This window comes from Octodon degus, unplaced genomic scaffold (genome assembly GCF_000260255.1).
Source record: "Octodon degus isolate 3935 unplaced genomic scaffold, OctDeg1.0 scaffold00140, whole genome shotgun sequence".
Classification (NCBI taxonomy): Eukaryota; Metazoa; Chordata; class Mammalia; order Rodentia; family Octodontidae; genus Octodon; species Octodon degus.
Genome location: NW_004524716.1, coordinates 6,575,209 through 6,593,258, shown reverse-complemented (window position 1 = coordinate 6,593,258; position 18,050 = coordinate 6,575,209). Strand labels below are relative to the sequence as shown.

General features: G+C 47.3%; 1 protein-coding gene across 2 annotated transcripts in view; it reads right to left on the bottom strand.

Moving 5' to 3' along the window:
- Window positions 1–6,311: 6,311 nt before the first annotated feature.
- Window positions 6,312–18,050, bottom strand: part of Kcnd3 (potassium voltage-gated channel subfamily D member 3) — a 209,625-nt gene continuing 197,886 nt past the window's right edge. For both annotated transcript variants that reach the window (XM_023701741.1, XM_004641707.2), the window contains exons 3-8: window positions 16,581–16,743; window positions 10,762–10,863; window positions 10,338–10,427; window positions 8,863–8,919; window positions 7,517–7,764; window positions 6,312–6,810 (exon numbers count right to left, since the gene is read on the bottom strand). In XM_023701741.1, the coding sequence (XP_023557509.1) occupies window positions 6,609–6,810; window positions 7,517–7,764; window positions 8,863–8,919; window positions 10,338–10,427; window positions 10,762–10,863; window positions 16,581–16,743 (862 nt within the window). In that variant the 3' untranslated portion in view covers window positions 6,312–6,608. The remainder of the gene's footprint in view (window positions 6,811–7,516; window positions 7,765–8,862; window positions 8,920–10,337; window positions 10,428–10,761; window positions 10,864–16,580; window positions 16,744–18,050) is intronic.

The following is an 18,050-nucleotide window of genomic DNA, read 5'->3' as shown; positions in this document are numbered from 1 at the left end:
TATACTTCTTACGTTTACATGTAAGTCCAAAAATCTCACCATGTACAACCTTGAAGCAGGACAGTCCCACAATATTCCTGAAAAAGGTATTTTTGTTTGGATTGTCAGTCTAAGTGCAAATAATCTGCTAGGAACCATAGATAGGTTTTTATTTATTTATTTATTTATTTATTTATTTATTTTTTTATCTTAGGGTCTCACTACATAGATCGGACTCATAGTGATTCTCTTGTTTCAGACTCCCAAGCACTGGGATTACAGACACGTACCACCATGCCTAGTGTCAAGCGCCATCTCAGCACGCCCCAGGGGCAGGGCTGGCAAGGTACGTTGGGGATTGAACCCAGCCACTGCATTTTGCCTAAGCAGGCGCTTTAGTCCCCTGAGCTATATGGCTGGCCCCAATGCTCTTCTGTTTTTAAACCTTCCCCAGGTCATTTAAATTCTCAAGGCCCAGTTTTCTCATCAATAAAGAGAGTTGATCAGAGGATCCTTTTTAGTTCTAAGATTTGTTAGACTCTTATGCTGAAAAGAAAATATTTGTTAATTTATGAATATGGAAAGCCATTTTAAAAGCTAATTTGGATGAAGTAATACAAATTGGTTAAATACCTGAATTTTCCAATGTGTATACTTAACTGAAACTGCTCATGTTAAGCTTTAACTTGAGTTAGGCTTTTACTATCACCTGGTAAAGAGATCTGTGGGAAACCTGCCTTGGATAATTCTGACTTAGAATACAAATTATTCATTTGATGTTTTGTGTTTTCTAACGCAAAAGAACAAGACTTGCTTAGAGAACATCTGGTTTCCAGTTGCTTTCCACCGTTATTTGAGCTGTGTGTCGGTAGTGACACCTAGTGGGTGAGAAGGATGTGACCAGTAGTGATTAAGCTGGCTACGTTTGCACGTGCAGTAGGACCTCGACATTTGCCTTGATGTTCCATTTCTATTACTGTTTTCACTGATTGAGAGCCGGTGATTGTGGGGAAATGAAAAGCATTCACATTTTTTTGTGCCACCCGGTGAAACACGAAAATGTTGATTTCACTGCTTGAGTCAGTTGTTAAGATTAGAGCAGATCTTTAAGGGGCTGCATCTGATCTAAGCCCCCATGTTTAAGATGAAACCAACTGAGAGGAGGAGAAATGAAGTCATACAGGTGAGTGATGCAACCAAAACTTGAGCTTCTATCACCTGACTCCCAAGCTTTCTACTCTTCCCTGTACTTCTGAGTTTTAAGTTTGAGATTGTGGTTTAGATGGAGTAGTTGATGTATGTACCACCAGCAGAACCAGTACTGACACAAAGGTAGATTTTCTGAGGGTTTGGCCTCAAAAGAGCTGTTGATGAATGCAGTCATGATTGAGCAGTCATTTGTTAGGAACTTCAGATCGCTGTGGCATAGGGCAGTCAGGCATCAGGAAGCCAGAGAGGAGTTGGCATGCAGTGAGGGAGGGGGTGGCAGGTTAGACTGAGCCTTTTCCCTCCTCAGATCAGTCAAGCCAGAAAGCCTCTCTCTGTATTACCCTTACTTTCTAGTGTATGGCAGAAACCTTTTCAAGCAAAGGAGAACTGAAAAGAAAGCATGCTTGCAGTCATTTTAGGGTTTGTGGCACATAGTTTAATCCAGATTGGATACATCAGGTACAGCAGTGGCACATGACTCAATACTATAAATGATATACATGTTTTAACATATGCACTACAGTTTCAAAAGAAGACAACAAAAGTTTTTTTTTCATACAAAGTTTTCACATGTTTATCTTCCTGCAGTTTTGTACAGTAGACTTCTTCTTTGCCATTGTGATGTTGGTAAGCAAAGCTCATTTATTAAAATATGAAAATAGAAAACAACACACTCGATATTTTTCACGATAACATTAATGGGAGAATATGACTTCTAAGGAAAACATACTGGAATGTCTGATTATCAAAAATATACCATCCCTCCCACTTCCCAGGTTTGTAAAATAGTCTGTTGGTCCAAAGAGCTCCTCAGGACTTGGGTCAGTGCCCTATTCTGGCCAGAGTGACATTGTTAGCCAGTGTAGTTAAGTAACCTGCTAAGATAAATGTCATTCCCACATTTGATGAGAAAAAAAACACAGAACGTCCTGGATAGAAAACAAGACTCATAAGGAACCTTTTTAAAGCTGTTTGTTTGCTGATAGCTGCTTTCTCTTAGTTCTAATGATGCTGTTCATGATGCTCCAAGGGTCATACACTTTTTCCTTCATTTTAAAGCTTTGTAAATAATAATTCATTAGGAAATCAGGGAAAATAAAAGTTCCTCAGGTTCCTGTTACAGTCACCATGCCAACTAGTATAAAGAGGAAACTAATATTGCCTTAAATTTAGTGTTGGGATCCTTTTGCCTCGTAGTTACCTGGTAACTGAAGAAGGGGAATCTGCATGAGGAATCCATTAATAACCTCAAATCTAGTGTTAGTTCTAACCACTACTGCTTCAGAATCAAAAAAGACCAAAGGGGGAAAAAAATCTAGATATATAATGTTACAATGTATACTTACCCTACCTGTATTCTAACAAGTAAGTAACGTAATTCTGTACTGGAGAAAAAAAAACTGGATAAAATCCTCAGCATGTTTCTGCTGACTTTCCTGTAATCATGAATCTTTACCTGTCCACTGTCAAAATTCTGTGTGACTGCAGACTAGTCTTCCACTGTCTGAGAATGTTGGCCTTTTGAAAGGAGTTCTGTGTAGTTAGTCCTGAGCTTGATTCTAGTGAGAATTATCGGCGATGAGGGAGAATACTACTGCTTGTTTCTGGAAGTCCTAGTTCTTCAGGGTGGCTCTGGAGGAAATGCTTCCTTCCCTTAATCACCACCTTGGAAATCCAGGTTTTAAAAATACAGCAGTGGAACATGAGATGGAAAAAAAACCCAGGACAATATGTTGAACTCCTGGACTGAACCTGCTACCAACCTGCCATGTGATCTTGGCCACGTCATTCAGCTTTGTGCCCACTGCTTCTCTAAATCAAGGATTTATTATGTGACCTGCTACCGTCAGCCACTGTAATCAGGATCAAAAGTTATGCCTGGACTGTCACTGTCCTAGCCTTCTCTTCATGGAGAAAAGATAGCATTTGGCTGTAAAAACCTGACTATTCACTTGTTCACCTATTTCTGATGGGATGATAGTCCATAGCTGATTGTACCCAGGAAGTGGTGGTTTCCAAGTCTGTACTAGTGCAATTGGGATTTCCAAGGACTGTGTCCAAATAGTGACATTTACATGACTGTCTCTCAGCTATCCTGTGAGGTCTTTGATGGCTCTTCTCCAAAGCATTCACTCTGGGAGCAAAGCATGGGGCGGGGAAAACACTGGACAGTAGCAGAGGACCCATGTTCCGACCCCAGCTCTATCACTGACTACCTGACCTGGTCCAGGTCACTGCATTTCTCGGGGCCTCCACTTTCTATACTGCAGAATGAATCAGATATTCTTTTGTATTTTCTAGGTTTTATATATTCAACACTATTTTTTGGATTTCCATTCACTTGAAATTTGTAGCTTTTTTTAAAAAGTGGGACTGAATAGGATAGGTGATCCTGAAACGCTGTCTTATTAAAAATTATTCCTGAGCTATATGAAGCACAAGACATGACCCCATTCAGTTATTAGTCAATGAGTTAGGCTAAGCTGACAGTACATGTTGGACCTATAGGTACCATTTCGCAGTGTAGCCCGACTATGTTCTATTGTATAAGTGAGCCTCTTTCCTGTTTAACATCTTTAGGCTAGAGGTGAGCAGGGTTCCTTATCCCTGGTTAAGGCTAGAAATGAGGGTGAGAGATGAACTGGACAATTTCTTCTAAGAACTGGAATGCTGGATGTGGGGTGGTGTATCTGTAATCCCAGCATTCCAGAAGGAGCTCAAGTTTGAGGCCAAGCTGGGCCTACATGGCGAGTCCTTATATCAAACTATCACCCCCAAAAGCCTGGCATAATATGGACTTTGGAAATACAATGAGGCAATAAAGTGCAGTCCATGGGAATCAAAAATGTAAAGAATTGGCTGGGACATGATTTTAAAATATATTCGTGTGTGTGAGGGTGGATGACTAATCCACTCCTGTGGCCATGCAGATCCTTGGTTAAATCAAGTGTTCTACCCCATTAAGGAGCCGTTCTTGAGTGAAGCACAGGTAGTATGTGTGTGCAGCCATGTTCCTGTTACCTCTTTCTCCCATGTCATTTAGTTCTTACAATGTACGACAGGGTACTCATGTGTGGCTAGCTTTGCTCCACTTCTCCTGCTTCCCAAAGCAAGATCCTCTTTAGTCCTTTGTCCAGTTTCCTCCAACTAAGTTCTCTGCTTTTCCTAATGAGAAGTGTGAAATGAATGGATTTAAGTAGTTAGTTATTCTCAAATAATGTTTAGGTTTCTGTGTGTGTGTGTGTGTGTGTGTGTGTGTTCCTCTGTAGTTGTACAGTAATACTTTTATGCTTTCTTTGACCAAGGCTCAGAAGGCAAGAACTGCCCCATTCCTATGTTAAGGGTAAATTCTTAAGGCTAGACCCAGAGAAAGAACTGTAAGTGGCAATGAGGATTGGCACAAGGAGATGAAAGCAGAGATGGCTCTCTCTCCTCTGCCCTTCTGCCTACTTTCCTGTAAGGTGTCAACTCAAAACTCTTTGACTCTCTGCCTACAGGTTCACTTGAGCTGGGGTCTGTGGAAAGCCAGCTGAGGGTGTTTTTAGGTTCCTCACCGGTGAAACCCATCTAGATGGCTATGGTAGGCAGGAAAATTCCTGGCCTACAATTTAACAGCTAACAACTACACTGTAGAATGGAAAAGGAGCTCTGGGAGCATGTGTATATCAGAGCCCAGTCTACAGAGGTTTTAGTAGGGTAACTGGGGCTTGGGGAAGGCAGGAAAAGACCTGTCCCTAACCTTGAGGCCCACCTTCTCCGCTATTAGCAATGAAAATGATTAGGAGCATTCCAGAAATGCCGTCCCCACCCCCATCGTGGTACACGCTATTGGAACAGAAATGCTACGTACGTGTATAAGACATGATCTCTGCTCTCCTTTCACAGAAGTGATCTGATTCTCCCTTACTGAAGCTACCTTCAGAGATGAGGCCTGAAAACATGTCAGACTTTAAATCATCTTTCAGGCCAGGTGAGAACCTTCTAGAATCTTACTTGCTCTCATGCTTTGGAATGCCCATCATGAAGTGCTCAGGCTTCACTTTCTACAGCTTCCACATGGGAAGTGCCTCAGAAGAGAGCGAAGTCAGAAGACTTCATCCATCCTACTGTCCTCTCTGGAAGAACCTGGGCCTACAGCTCTTTAGCAGAGCCCTGGCTGGGCTTTGTGATGGATCCACAGGGCACCTGCAGCTGTGAGCCCTGGGTTCTAGCCTCTCTTTCCTGGTGCACACCAGAGATGATAGCTTTTCAGCAGTTGCTGTTTCCTTTTGCATGATCCCAGAATAAATCTCTCCAATCCCTTTCTTCCCAGAAATGGATACAGTAAACACCAGTGGTTTCAATCACAGAGAAGCATCTTTGTTCATAAAGTGGAGTTTCCTTGCCCCTAAGCTCTCCCCATTTTGGCTCCACTCTCTTGTGCATGGACATTCTCTGAGCTCTAATTCCCAGGTGTGAGTCTCTAGTACTTGGCAGTGGTGTGTAGAAGGTTGCACTAACATGTCTCAGGGTCACCGGATCCACCTAGAGAGGAGATGGTTGGACACACTGGAAACAGCCAGGGGGAAGCAGAGAGGTACATGGAGAGACAAAGGACGTGGGACAGACAGAGCGTAAGGGCTGCAGTGTGGTCGCCTGCAGCTCTGTGCAGGTCAGCTGGGCACTGAGGGCCCAGGCTGTTGACCTCACCCACCCAGGGGAATAGAGAAAGAACTCAGCTGTAGTTGACTTTGAGCCTAAAAGCTTGTGCTGGGGGGGAAGGGAAGGGAAAGGAAGGGAGGGGAAAGGAAGAGAGGAGAAGAGAGGAGAGGAGAGGAGAGAAGAGAAAAGAGAAGAGTAGAGAAGAGGAAGAAGAGAAGAAAAAGGAGAAAACACAAAATGCATTGTTTTGGTTGAAAGGTGCTGGGTCCATGGAGAAAAACATTTCACAAAACTCCGTAGGTGTTTTTGTTTTCCACCTTTTCCCATGAATAAATATTATCCATTAAAAGCCTTGAAAAGGTGCTTAAATACACAGTGTTATATATTCTTCCTGTTTTGCATGTGACGACTCGGCCTCTCAGCTGCTCTTGGTCTTGTCTTTTCCTCACCGGGGTCTCCAGAAACAATATTTCATCTGGGGCCCCCTCCAGGCCTGTCCTGGCCGGCAGCCTATGCCCACTACTGACCCATCCCCTACCCACCCTCCCTCCTATCTGGCCTCAGTGAAAAGCAGTATCACAGGGCAGTGTCCACGCCGGCGGCGGGAGTCTTAGGTGCCCCTTGCTATCTCTCTTCCCTCCCAGGCACAAGACTCAGTGCTAGGGGTGCCATGGCCAGGGAGAAATCGTGGGGAAAGGGGAAGGAGTGGTCCTGTGGCCACTCGCCAACATGCCAGCCCCCTTTCACTCCCCGCTACCCTGGCCCTCTGTCCGGTAGTTTTACAAGGCAGAGACCTTGACAACATTGCTGGCTATGGAAGGAATGTTCGTGTTGGGGCCTGGGCTGGCGGGGGGCGGCCGGCTCTCCCCCTCGGGGGTCAGTGCTGGGGGTGTGGGGATGCTGATGATAGCCGTGGTGATCTGGGACGCTTTGCAGTTTGGTCTCAGTCCGTCATCTGCTTTCAAATTAAGGCTGGAGCGACTGGGATAGAAAAGAAGGAACCGACAGTTCTTGGAGGCACCCAAAGCTTTCGCAACCGCTCCCATTTGTTGCTCATAGCAAGTAGGATACTTGGGGCAGCCCTTATTTCTGCCTTTAGTAATTAGCTGCCAATCTCCTAAGTATTATTCTTAAATTACTAGCAATTACAAAGTCAATTTAGATTGGGCTTTAGGATTCAGAGTATAGCCCTCTCCCTCCCTACAGTGGTTGTTCACCCATTATTTGGGAAATGGGACATTTGTCTGCCCTGAATTCTCTGCAGTCTACTCAGAGGTAGTGGAAAGTGGCTTCGCTGTACGCAGAGAATGGAGGGAAAAGTCAGCCTGTGACTCAAAATCAGGTTGGGATAAGTCACGCATAACAGGATTATGAAAATTATTTCCTTAAAATGGCTAGTTCATTCTTTGCAATGGGGTGGGATGTTCTGGATTATTTCAAGGGTTTTCTTTTTCTTCTAATATGTAGCCCCACTTTTGGCCTAAAACAGCTCCACCATCCTCCAACACCCGCGAAGGCTTTGGCTTAACTTCACAAGGTGAGCACAAAGGTGGGGGAAGAAGGTGGAGGGGATTCATGCATTAGATCAGGGGAGGGGTGGCTAGAGGACGCTAAGGTGCTCCTCACGGGCTGGGACTGTCCCATTCTGTGAACAGAATGACCCAGGCCTCTGGGCAGAGACACGTACCTGGTGGTGAGGGAGGGCTGCTCGCTGCCCTGGATGTGGATTGTGCTGAGCTCTTGCATGCTGCGCAGGCGGGTGGCTGGCAGGTTAGAATTGGGCAGGTGCGTGGTCTTCTTGCCGCGGCGGGAGCAGCAGGTGGTAGTGAGGCCGGGGTGGCTGGACAGCGAGGGGCTTCGCGTGGATGGGTAGTTCTGCATCGAGCTCTCCATGCAGTTCTGCTCGAACATCTGCTCATCGATAAACTCATGGTTCTGTGGGAGGCAGAAGGAGAAGAAGTAGGAGGAGGAGGGAGAAAGGAGGGGCGTAAGCCCACGGCCTGTGCGCTGCCTGACCTTGCTGTGGGCCTTGCAGGGAGGTCTAACGCTGCCCGGGTCACAGAGAAGCACTTGGGAGGAAACGTCAAGGGGGCAAGGGAGGAATCGTACTGGCAGTCCTGGCCATCAGGCTGAAGTGGAGACCACAGCTATTAGGTCATGATGTGGGCTTACGCCCCTGCAGCTTTGTGCTGACGGGACATACAGGGCGTGGGGGACTCGGGGGCAGCATTAGAGAGGAGGCGAGCTCTGGTCTTTGTAGGCTTCATCCCACGTCTGCCATCGGCAGCAGGTGAGCAGTCCCTGAGGATGAGTGTGCTAGCTCACCTTTTCCGGGTCACATTAATTCTAAGGAGGTGACAGAAGCTTTTAAAGGTGCTGGGTGGTTCACAGAACTGGGGAGCACTGTGCTTGAATGTGGATGGGGTCACACCATGAGGGATGATTTCTTTCAATTACTGTTTTGTTTTGTTTTTTCTCTTACCATCTGATTGTGGGATGGGATCTTCAGTGTACCCGAGGTTCAGGATTCCCTAGGTGAAGTGTAAGCATGGGAAGGGTTTCCTAACTGCAGGGCAACAGGATAGCATGTAGCTAAACTAAGGTTCACTTAAACGGCTGCTGGCCCAAGCCTGCCCAAAACAGTGGCATTAGTGGCCTGGCCAAGGCTGCCAGAGTAAGGAGAAAGTCTGAGGACAAGTGACCAGAGCCCAGAGTTCAGCCCTGCCAGCCACTAGCAGGAGTCCCCAGGGAGGTGAGGAGTGGGCAGGTACAGGAGAGCGCTGTTGGTGCTATGTTCTGTGGCCCCTTCTAGTCCCCTGGAGAGGTCAAAGGAGGGCAATGGAAAAGCAGTTGGGTCGTTCAGCATGGAAAACGAGAAGCCTGAACTGTACTGGGTATGACAGAAGGGACAGGAGAAGCCCCAGAAGAATCAGCAGCACATGCAGAGAGGCAGATCAGGGACAAGGAGGAGAATCTACATACTCAGAAGAATCAGAGAGGAAAAACATCAATTGAAGTTTTAAAAAGTTATACCTTGATGGTGGAGGTTCGTACAGATAACAGGGGATCATCCACAAGATAGGACAACCCCTACAGGACAACATGCCAACAGAAGATAAAAACACCATTGATTGTACATTCCAGCATTCCCAAGCCAGTTTTGACATTCAGTCTCAGTCCCAGCATTCCACGCTTTGAGTTCACCATTGCATCCCTTCTTCCCAGCATTCTGCCCCTCTTGGCCAAATATCCCACCCCTCCGATTCAACAGGACTCTTCTCTAATTCAGCATTCACTGCATTCACTCCCTCCACCCCAACATTCATCCCCATCCACACCAACGTTCACCCCTTTAGTCCAAAACCCAGCATTCCAGAGCTTTCACCCTGACATCCTACTCCCCACAATCCGACATTCTTCCCCTCAAACTTAGCATTCCACCCCCCGCAATGCCAGCATTCCGCCCCTCAATTCCCACATCCCATTTATTCAATGTCAACATTCCAGGCCTTTAAACATGAACATTTTCACCCGTGTCCTTTCACTTTGTACATTCCACCCAGCACATGCAACTTGGAAAGGACAGTTGGGTCTGAGCTTCTCCCTTTGGCAAATTCAGCATCCGTGAGAAAACTTCTAGTTCTATACAGTTCTTAATGATAGCTCCCAGGAAACAGGGTTTGTGGAGCGTCATTTAGTTTTGGAACTCCTCAGTGGGTTCAGCTGCCATTAATGGACTCCACACTGAGCTTCCATCTATTTCCTTCACATCTGGGAGACGAGGATATTGGGATAGTCGGAATTAACTTAGGAAGTTCTTCAAGTGCTGAGCCCTGACTATAGACTTTAGCAAAGGGAGCTTCTGGAAAGGCACAGTGAGGTTGCCCTTTGGCTTCTCCACCCTGCCTTCTCCTCACTGTTCCTGGCACATTTGCCAAGGGTCCACCGTTGGCCCCACTGCCCTTCCTTTCAGGCTGTTAGTAAAGCACAAGCACCATTCACATTCCAGCTGTGGCCCCCTGCACCCTGACTCTGCAATCCTCAGGCTTCAGAATCCGGGCTCCCTAATAACAGCAGGGTCACTGGGGGAGGCTGGGACTGCTACGTCCCCTTCTTCACTGTTTTCTGTTCCAAGGAGAATGCAGGGTGCAGAGGGATGCACAAGCCGGATTCCCCTAGTCTGCAGGCAGCACAGAAACGCAGGTGCAGCCTGAGCTCGGAAGGGTGATGCCCACCAGCACTAAGGAGTGAGGCCCTTGACTTGCAGTCATCAAACAGGCTGTAAGGGCTGGTGCGGGCGTACGGGCAGGCTGGTGGCAATGGCTCCAGCTGTGCCCCTACCCTGGGCAGCTCGCCCCACTCTTAGGCTCTTACACCTGGGCATGGCCAGACCTCACCATGCCCTTCACTTTAGCAGTGAAGGGGATTTCCCAGCATGAGGCTGTGAGTAGAGCCCTACAAGGTCAGAGGTCAGGGATGACAAAGGAGGTGGTGACGGGGGGACTCACAGTGGTCTTTTCCAGGCAGTGCAGCAAATGATGGTGCTGGCTCTCAATAAGCGAGGTGGTCTTGCCCATGTGCTCCTCCTCTGGGGTGCCCTGGTGAAAAAGAAGAGCGGCCGAGAGTGAAGAAGGGCCTCCTCTCTCCAGCCTATTTTTCTACAGAATACAGGAGGACACCAAAAAAGTCTAGATGAGCCAAACTTTAGGGTCGGCACCAAACACATGCCGCTTACGCAGGGCCCTTGTCTATAGCTGGCTCGCTGGTGGTAGAGATAATCCCACGGCAGCGGCCTGTATATGGGGAAAGTTTGGAAACATGTCCTCCTTGGGTTTCAAAGTTGGGTTTGGGGTCAAAGTGTTGGTATTCTCGGAAAGGGAAAACAAGCCCCTCTTCCCTTTCACGTCGCTTGCAGTGTGGCAAGGTGCCTACCGTCAGCTCCAGTGCTTCGTTGAGGAGCCCATTTCGCTTGCTGTGCAGGTAGGCGTTGGAGCTTCCTGTTTTGGCCACACGGATCCTGGCAAGGCGGGCCTTCTGTGATGGAACAGATGACTCGAGTGAGGGAGACCGAGATACACAAAGTGTGCAAGCCTGGCAAAAGTGGGCGCCCCAGCGGTGACTGATAAAGGGGAACGGACTCCCGCCTCCCTGCCTCCTGCACTTCTGCCGAAGGGCCTGAGGTGCTGTGTGACCTGTGTTATGCAGCGATTCGTGGTCAGAATTCCAAGGAGTTTCCGGGCATGTCCTCAGCTTGTGTGCAGCTGGCAGGAGAAATACCATCACTTGCCCAAGTGAATCTTCCTCCCAAAAGCTTCGTGACCTTTACTCAGTATTATTACACAGTGCCATGCACTGTTCCTCAGGCAGGTATTCTCCATGGACTAGATTGCAAGACCCTTGACTTTCACCTAGGAGGGCCCAGTGCAGTTTCTTTCCTGCAGTGGGTCCCCCAAATACTAATTATGAAAAAAGCAAGGAGCACCTATGTATTGGAATACTTAATTGTCTCTCGGTCTCTTAACGCTTGTTATTGAGAAAGTACATACGCTATGCTTTGCTCTCGCTCCAGTGTCTCTCTGTTAGAGTGTAAGTTCCCCGAGGACAGGAGCTTGTGCTTTGCTTATTGTGCTTAGTAAATAGACATTTAATATTTTTGAAATCAATAAATGTATTTACCTCTGTCTTTGGGGCTGGTTCATGTGTGGACGTGTTCTGCGCTGTGCGTGTTGGTGAGAATGAATACAGGGGGCAGAACGGGAGATCTGGGGTTTGGGTGGGCGGGCTTCTAGGAGGGTGGGACATGTTTCCGTTTGCCATGCTGGCTTCAAGGAGCACAATGCAGACTCTCTACCTCCAGCCCAGGAAGCCTCTGGTGGAGAAAGGCTCCTAGAGGGCAGGTGTGTAGTGTTTAGGGCTGCAAGCTCATCTCTCTTGCTTGCAGAGGAAGCGGGAGGCTGGACACGCTGCCCATGCTGGCTCCTCCTCTTCCTAATTAACCTGGTCAGTGTCCTAAGGCCGTGGCACAGTCAAAGACAGGCCTCAGAGGACATTTGGGGCCTGGATAGAGGGGTTCCTGCTGGTTTGAAGAACGTGAATTATAGGGGAGCCCTGTAGATCAAGACATAGCTTTAGTCCTGGTATAGGAAGCAGAAAAGCCCACCAGAATTACAGACCCTTCTGGAGTAGAAAAGACCATTTTCCTGACTCTAAGCTAGTCTCCAGGGAACTTCAATCTGGACTTGAGCAGAAGAGTCCTTGAGAAATTGAGGCAAATTTCATTTCTTGCCACTTTCTGAAGTACATTCTCCACTTGTCCTGGGGGGCTGGTATGGATGCCAAAAGGAAACCATGGGCTTGGGGGTTCAGGTTGTGCACAGAAACACAAAGGACATTCTATATCCTGTTTCCTGGGAAGTCCCCCACTGAGGGACTCCTTCCTTGCAGGGACAGTTTGGCTTCTGCTTGTGATGAAGAGGCATGACTTAAGCCTGGAAGATTCTAGGAAATCTGAGCATGGCTGCTCCTCTAGCAAGGAGAACGTAAAGGGAACCTGGAAGAGAAAGGCTGGCATGCCAGCAGTCCCACTCCTCTCTGAGCGAAGAACATTTACTCAAGGTCAGTTCTCTTATCTGCCCTCCCCACTGCCTAAATGTTTATTCAGGCAGGTTCCTCATGTAGTGATTGTTGCTCTGGTTGAGTACTCAGTGGCGAGAGCTGCGTATGGAAACCCAATTGTGTCAAGCTCGTTATGACCTGACGTCATCCGATTGCGCTGCTCAGAGCCAGACCTTTCTCCTACCTAGGGTCTGTCTTCATTACTTTCTAGAGATGAAAGATTCTCCTGTTTTCCTTTGTAGCACTTCTTTTAATCTTATCTTTCCCTGAGCTCTATTAAAGCAACAGATTGTCATATCAAATGTACTATATCGTTTAATCATTCCCCACACAGGATAAAGAGGTTTGGGATGTATTTAGAGAGCTCTACCTAGCATATGAACTTCGCTGGAGTTCTTTGCTGTGGCTTTGAGCTCCTTAGGGCCAAGGTCTGTGCTTATTCGAATTCTATCTTGAGCACACACACAGGGCTCTTCACTAGGCAAATGCTCAAGTGAAGTCTGCGATGGCCAAGGAAGGAAGATGATCCTTCCAGTCCTGGTTGGATGGAAATCTGTTATAAAGCAGGTTCAATCCTTGCACTCAGCTTCACTCCCTTTCCTGGCCATAAGAACAATATGAAAGAGAGCTCAGGGCTCTTCTGGGCCACCTCACACACCTGCCCACCTACTTGCACATGGACACACGCAAAATCTGTGAGGGGAGAGGACTTCGGCAGGGCAGGGAAGTGGACTAGGAAGGCCTCGCAGGTCTCCCTCCAAGCCAGATGCTGCCTTCTTAGTATTGTCCTCCTCTTCTTGAACTTTAACTCCTTATTGCAAGTTTCTAAACTTGAAAAGTGAAGTCCAGGAGGCAGCATTTTCAACAGGGGTAAAATTTCAGGATCGAAGAGAGCTCTGGAAGGACACTACCACCACTGGCACTGAGCCAGGCACTGTTTATCCCTGAGAAGCCTTTCACAATTGAGCACTTTCTAGCTAGCTGGTTGGCAGGTACCCTTTGGCCATACATATTTATATCTCTTGTTGTGAAAGAGGCAGAAGGAAAAAGAAGAAGAATTGGAAAAGCTAAAAAAGAACATAGGCAATTACACTCTTAGGCATTGATCCAAGAGAAATTAAAACTTATGTTCACATAAAAACCTATACAGGAATGTTCCTGACAGCTTTATTTGTATCAACTACAGACTAATTATCCCAGGTGTTCTTCAACAGGTGAACCGTTGAACTGGTACAGCCACACCATGGAATACTACTTGGCAGCGAAATGGAATGGATTACTGATAGAATTTGGATGACTACAAGAATTATATGGAATTTAAAAAAGCAAATTCCCCAAAGTTACCTATTGCTTGAGTCCATTTATATAATGTTTTTGAAATGAAAACATAAATAGGGAATAGATAAATGGTTGCCATGGATTCAGGACCGGGGGAAGCACATCAGGGGATGTGGGGCAGCATGGGAAGTTGGAGCTCTCCAGTGTCACAGTCATCAAACTGGAGTTCTGCAGGAATCCACTAGGTGATAACACTGTAAAACACATAAGTACAAATAAAACCAAGGTAATCTGACCAGACTGGCATCGCCTGGGTGTGCTATTGTGCTGTAATTCCATAAAATGTTGCCACTGGGCAAAACCTGGAAAACTGTACAAAGGACTTTTTTGTACAATTTCTTACAACTACATATGAATCTCTATACTTCAATCAAATATTTCATTAATAGCAAACAGCACGGCCATGCATGAGGGTCCCTCTTTTTTGCACACTGTAAATCTCCACACTTGACTCCAGTCCTCCTGCCTCAGAAGATGCAGACTCTGGAGCAACCCGGTCACTGAGGGTAGTGATTACTAGGCAAATTCCTTTTGGGACCTTGACACCCAAGGGTGTGGGCTGGAGCTTGTCTCTGGTCACTGTAGCCCGCAGGTATGTGGTCTGGGCCTTTCCTCACCCCTTCGGCCCACTCCCTTGAAGTCCCCTAAACCTGTCCACCTTGGTTCACAGTGACAGACTCGGTGCAGGAAGCCAGCAGTATTGTGTTGTTATCATCATTATTGCTATTATTATTTTTTTGTTCTCTCACAGGAAGCCCAAGGTGACAGAGACAGAGCTAGGCAGCCTGGAGGAGAAACAGTGTCCAGGCTGCATGAAAACACTGTAAATATTTACTCCGATTTCAAAGGAAGAGAGAAGAGGACCAGGGGCAGGAAGGAAACTCATCTTGAACAGCTAGAGGGAGAAAGCTAAATTACATCTGGGTTTTAATCACACACAAAATAGGCTTTATACCGCCCCAGGGGAAATGTCGGCTGCTGTATTCTCTGCAAACAAGACACTGTCAGAAGTAGGAAGGGATGTGGCAGGGAGGGGAAGGTGGCTGCCGTGCTCCCTGGAGCGCAGCTGAGGGGGCAGCTCCGTGTGAAGCCCACCTGCTTGGCCAGCCTGTTCCAGCTCTAGCTCTGGCCTAGTGTCGGGGGTAATGTGTATACTGCAGAACGCCTCGTCCTGCAGGGCCTCAGGGGCCTAGATTGGGATGAGTTTCTCATTCCCCTTTATTTAGAATTGCATAATGAATCTAGACTGTCCAAAATTGTCAGCAGGCTTAGGGAAAGAGATAAGACTTCCATTTCTGGGGTGGCTGCCAGCATGTATGGGTGGAGAGACAGGAGACGCGGCTGGCGGGACAGACAGGGCACCAGAACAGCAACTTTATGGCTAGCAATGTTACAGACCAGGTCAAGATGTGTAAAAATGCAGTTCAGACAGAAAGGCAGGAGGGCTAGGAGGAGGGGACCATTAAGGGCACAAGTTGGTGACGTTGCAGGTGGGACCTGGCCAGGCTTACTGTATAACTATATGTATATACATACATACATACATATATATATATATATATGTGCATAATGACATTGTGATCATTTATATATTACATATTATTCTCTACAGATTATACACTGATTGTTATACACTGTGGAGCTAGCTTTCACCAACTTGTGGCTTTGTTACAGTCAGCATACACAAATCTGTTCTGAAATACTAGTCTTTTAATCTAACCTAGCGGTTATTCCCGGAAGAGGGAGGAAATAATCCAGCCACAAGCCCTGCTACACAGTAGGTGCTCAGTAATAGCTGTGCAATAAATGGACGAGAGAAAGAATAAAATAAGGAGAAAAAAAATCCTAGGCCTCCATAAGCTTTCAACTAGGTCTTCTTTTGTCCTTTGTATCTAGAGGCTCTGAGCATGTCCCCTGGAGGTCAAGGTGCCACCCAAGGGGCACCACATTGCATCCAGGTCAGGATAAGAAGGAAAAACTCCTTAGACATCTCTCTCCTAATGGAAGCCATGATAAAAGTAACTGCTTGGAACCTTCTTGCTCCAAATGCTTTAGAAATGCCAGCATGTGAGAGGCGGGTGAATAGAGGAGTTGTTCTAGAGGGAAGGTGGAGGGCTTGTCCTAGACGGCACTTGCCCCACGCTCTAAGTCTCTGGATAGTCCCTTCTTTATAGGGTGAATGACAGCATTTTACCTTTCTCTGCTGACTTAAAGAGTAGATCCTGGGAATTAAGTAGAATTTTCCTCAGTACTGACACATTCTCTTGGCCATCTGTTGAGTTTTGTGCATTTACCCTGCAATACTGTGAAGGTTAGTTACTAAAGCTTGATATGTGGTTTGTCCCTGAACTCCATGCCCTCAGAATGTTCTCTCATTTTTCTTTTTGGCACACTTATTTTTGTCACTAGGTTTTTATAAGCCAGTGCAGGATACTAGGATAAGACTATGTTTCCCAGGAAGTTCTTGGCTGGCTGAGGGAGCAGCCACCAGAGAGCTCAATAGCTGAGGCTGAGGCAGTGAAGTGGAACCAGGTCTATGGGGCAACCAGTCACCAAAGAATATCCACAAGGGGGAATATTCAGCATGGATAACGGAAGGTTTGCTAGGCTTTGCAGCTAGTTGACGAGAGCTGGAGTTCAGGACACTGCTGGGTAGGAAGGGATATAAAGCTGCCTTAGCTTCCCAAGTCAGAGGCTTCCGGTGCAGGGATCTGCTTAGGGGCCCCAGACCTGGCAACCTACCTGTACCTTGTGAACCTTAACTTCCTCCCTGCCTTGTCCCTGTGTTTGTGGCTTACCTTTTGTGCTCTGCGTTTGTCAGCTCTCTGATTCTGGTGATAAATCCTGCTAAAGTTGGAAACAATCACAGGGACTGGCAGGGCAATGACCAGGACGCCACTCAGGGAGCAGATGGAACCAAAGATCTTTCCTGCAATTGTTTTAGGCACCATGTCTCCATATCTGAGGCAGGGAGAGAAACAGAAAGAGAAAGAGAAAGAGGGAGAGAGTAGCAGGGCATGAGAGAGAGAGAGAGAGAGAGAGAGAGAGAGAGAGAGAGAGAGAGAGACCATTTGGGAAATAAGTCAGGATTCCCAGTCAAGCATCCAATCCAATCCATCCATCCATCCATCCATTATCTATCCATCATCAATCCATCCATCCATCCATCCATCCATCCATCTTCCATGCAACAACTGTTTAATATGCCTACTATGTGCCAGGTCCAGAGATAAAACCCTGAAGGGAACGAAATAGACAAGATCCTTGTGACCATGGAGCCAAGCTCTTCAAGGGGAAGACCACACACAAGAAAAGGAATGCATCACAAACCCACAACTTGTGGTTGTTTCTAGGAGGAGAGCTGAGGTAGATGCTGCATCAGATGCTGGGGGAGTGATCAGGCGAAGCCCGCCAAGGCTTGAGCATTAAGCTGCGATCTGAAGGGAAAGGGTTCAGCTGTGTAGAGCACCTGGCCTGAGTGCCAGGGAGAAGGAGCAGAAATCACAGAGCCCCTGGCGTGCTACGCAGGAGCTTGGCCTGTTCTAGCAATTGACAAGGGGCCAGCAGGATAGGATACAGTGAAGGAGGGGAGAGAGCGTCAGAGGAAGGGGAGGGCCAGGCAAGGCCAAAGCACACGCACCTGGGGGTCAGGCTGTGGAGTACAGATTTATCCCAAGGGCAATGAAAGCCTTGGGAGAATTTTAAGCAGAGGAGCAATGGGATCTCATATGCGGACATTAAAACAACAAACACACTTTCTTCTCATGGGGATATACAATTTGTGAAGCATTTCTATATATTTACCTCACACCAACCCCACAAGCTCTGTGAACTTTGTTTTCTTGGTCCCTTTGTACAGATAGGAGGACCAAGGGCCACAGAAACCACATGAACCTCCTGTCCTCCCTCAGCTCAGCTCAGAATCCACCCCTCCTGCTTCCTCTGTGTCCCATCAAGCACACTGTCTCAGATGGGGAGTGTGAGCTCTGGGGCAGCTCCTTAAGCCACGAAGCCTGCACCTCCTGGAGCTCAGAGAAACTCTCTTAAGTGCCCCGCCCCCCCCCTCCCCCCGCAGCTGCCCCCAGGGGCCAGTGTGGCCTGGCTCCCATCCAGCCCTGCGCAGCGGAGCTGAGCTCCTCCAAATCAATGCTGTGTTCACCGAGGTAGTTAAGTGTTCAGCTTCCTCTTTACTGAGATCACTTAAAGACCTTATTAAACAAAGAGCCGTGATAACTCCGCTGACCAAAGCCAGAAATGTCATCTCCTCT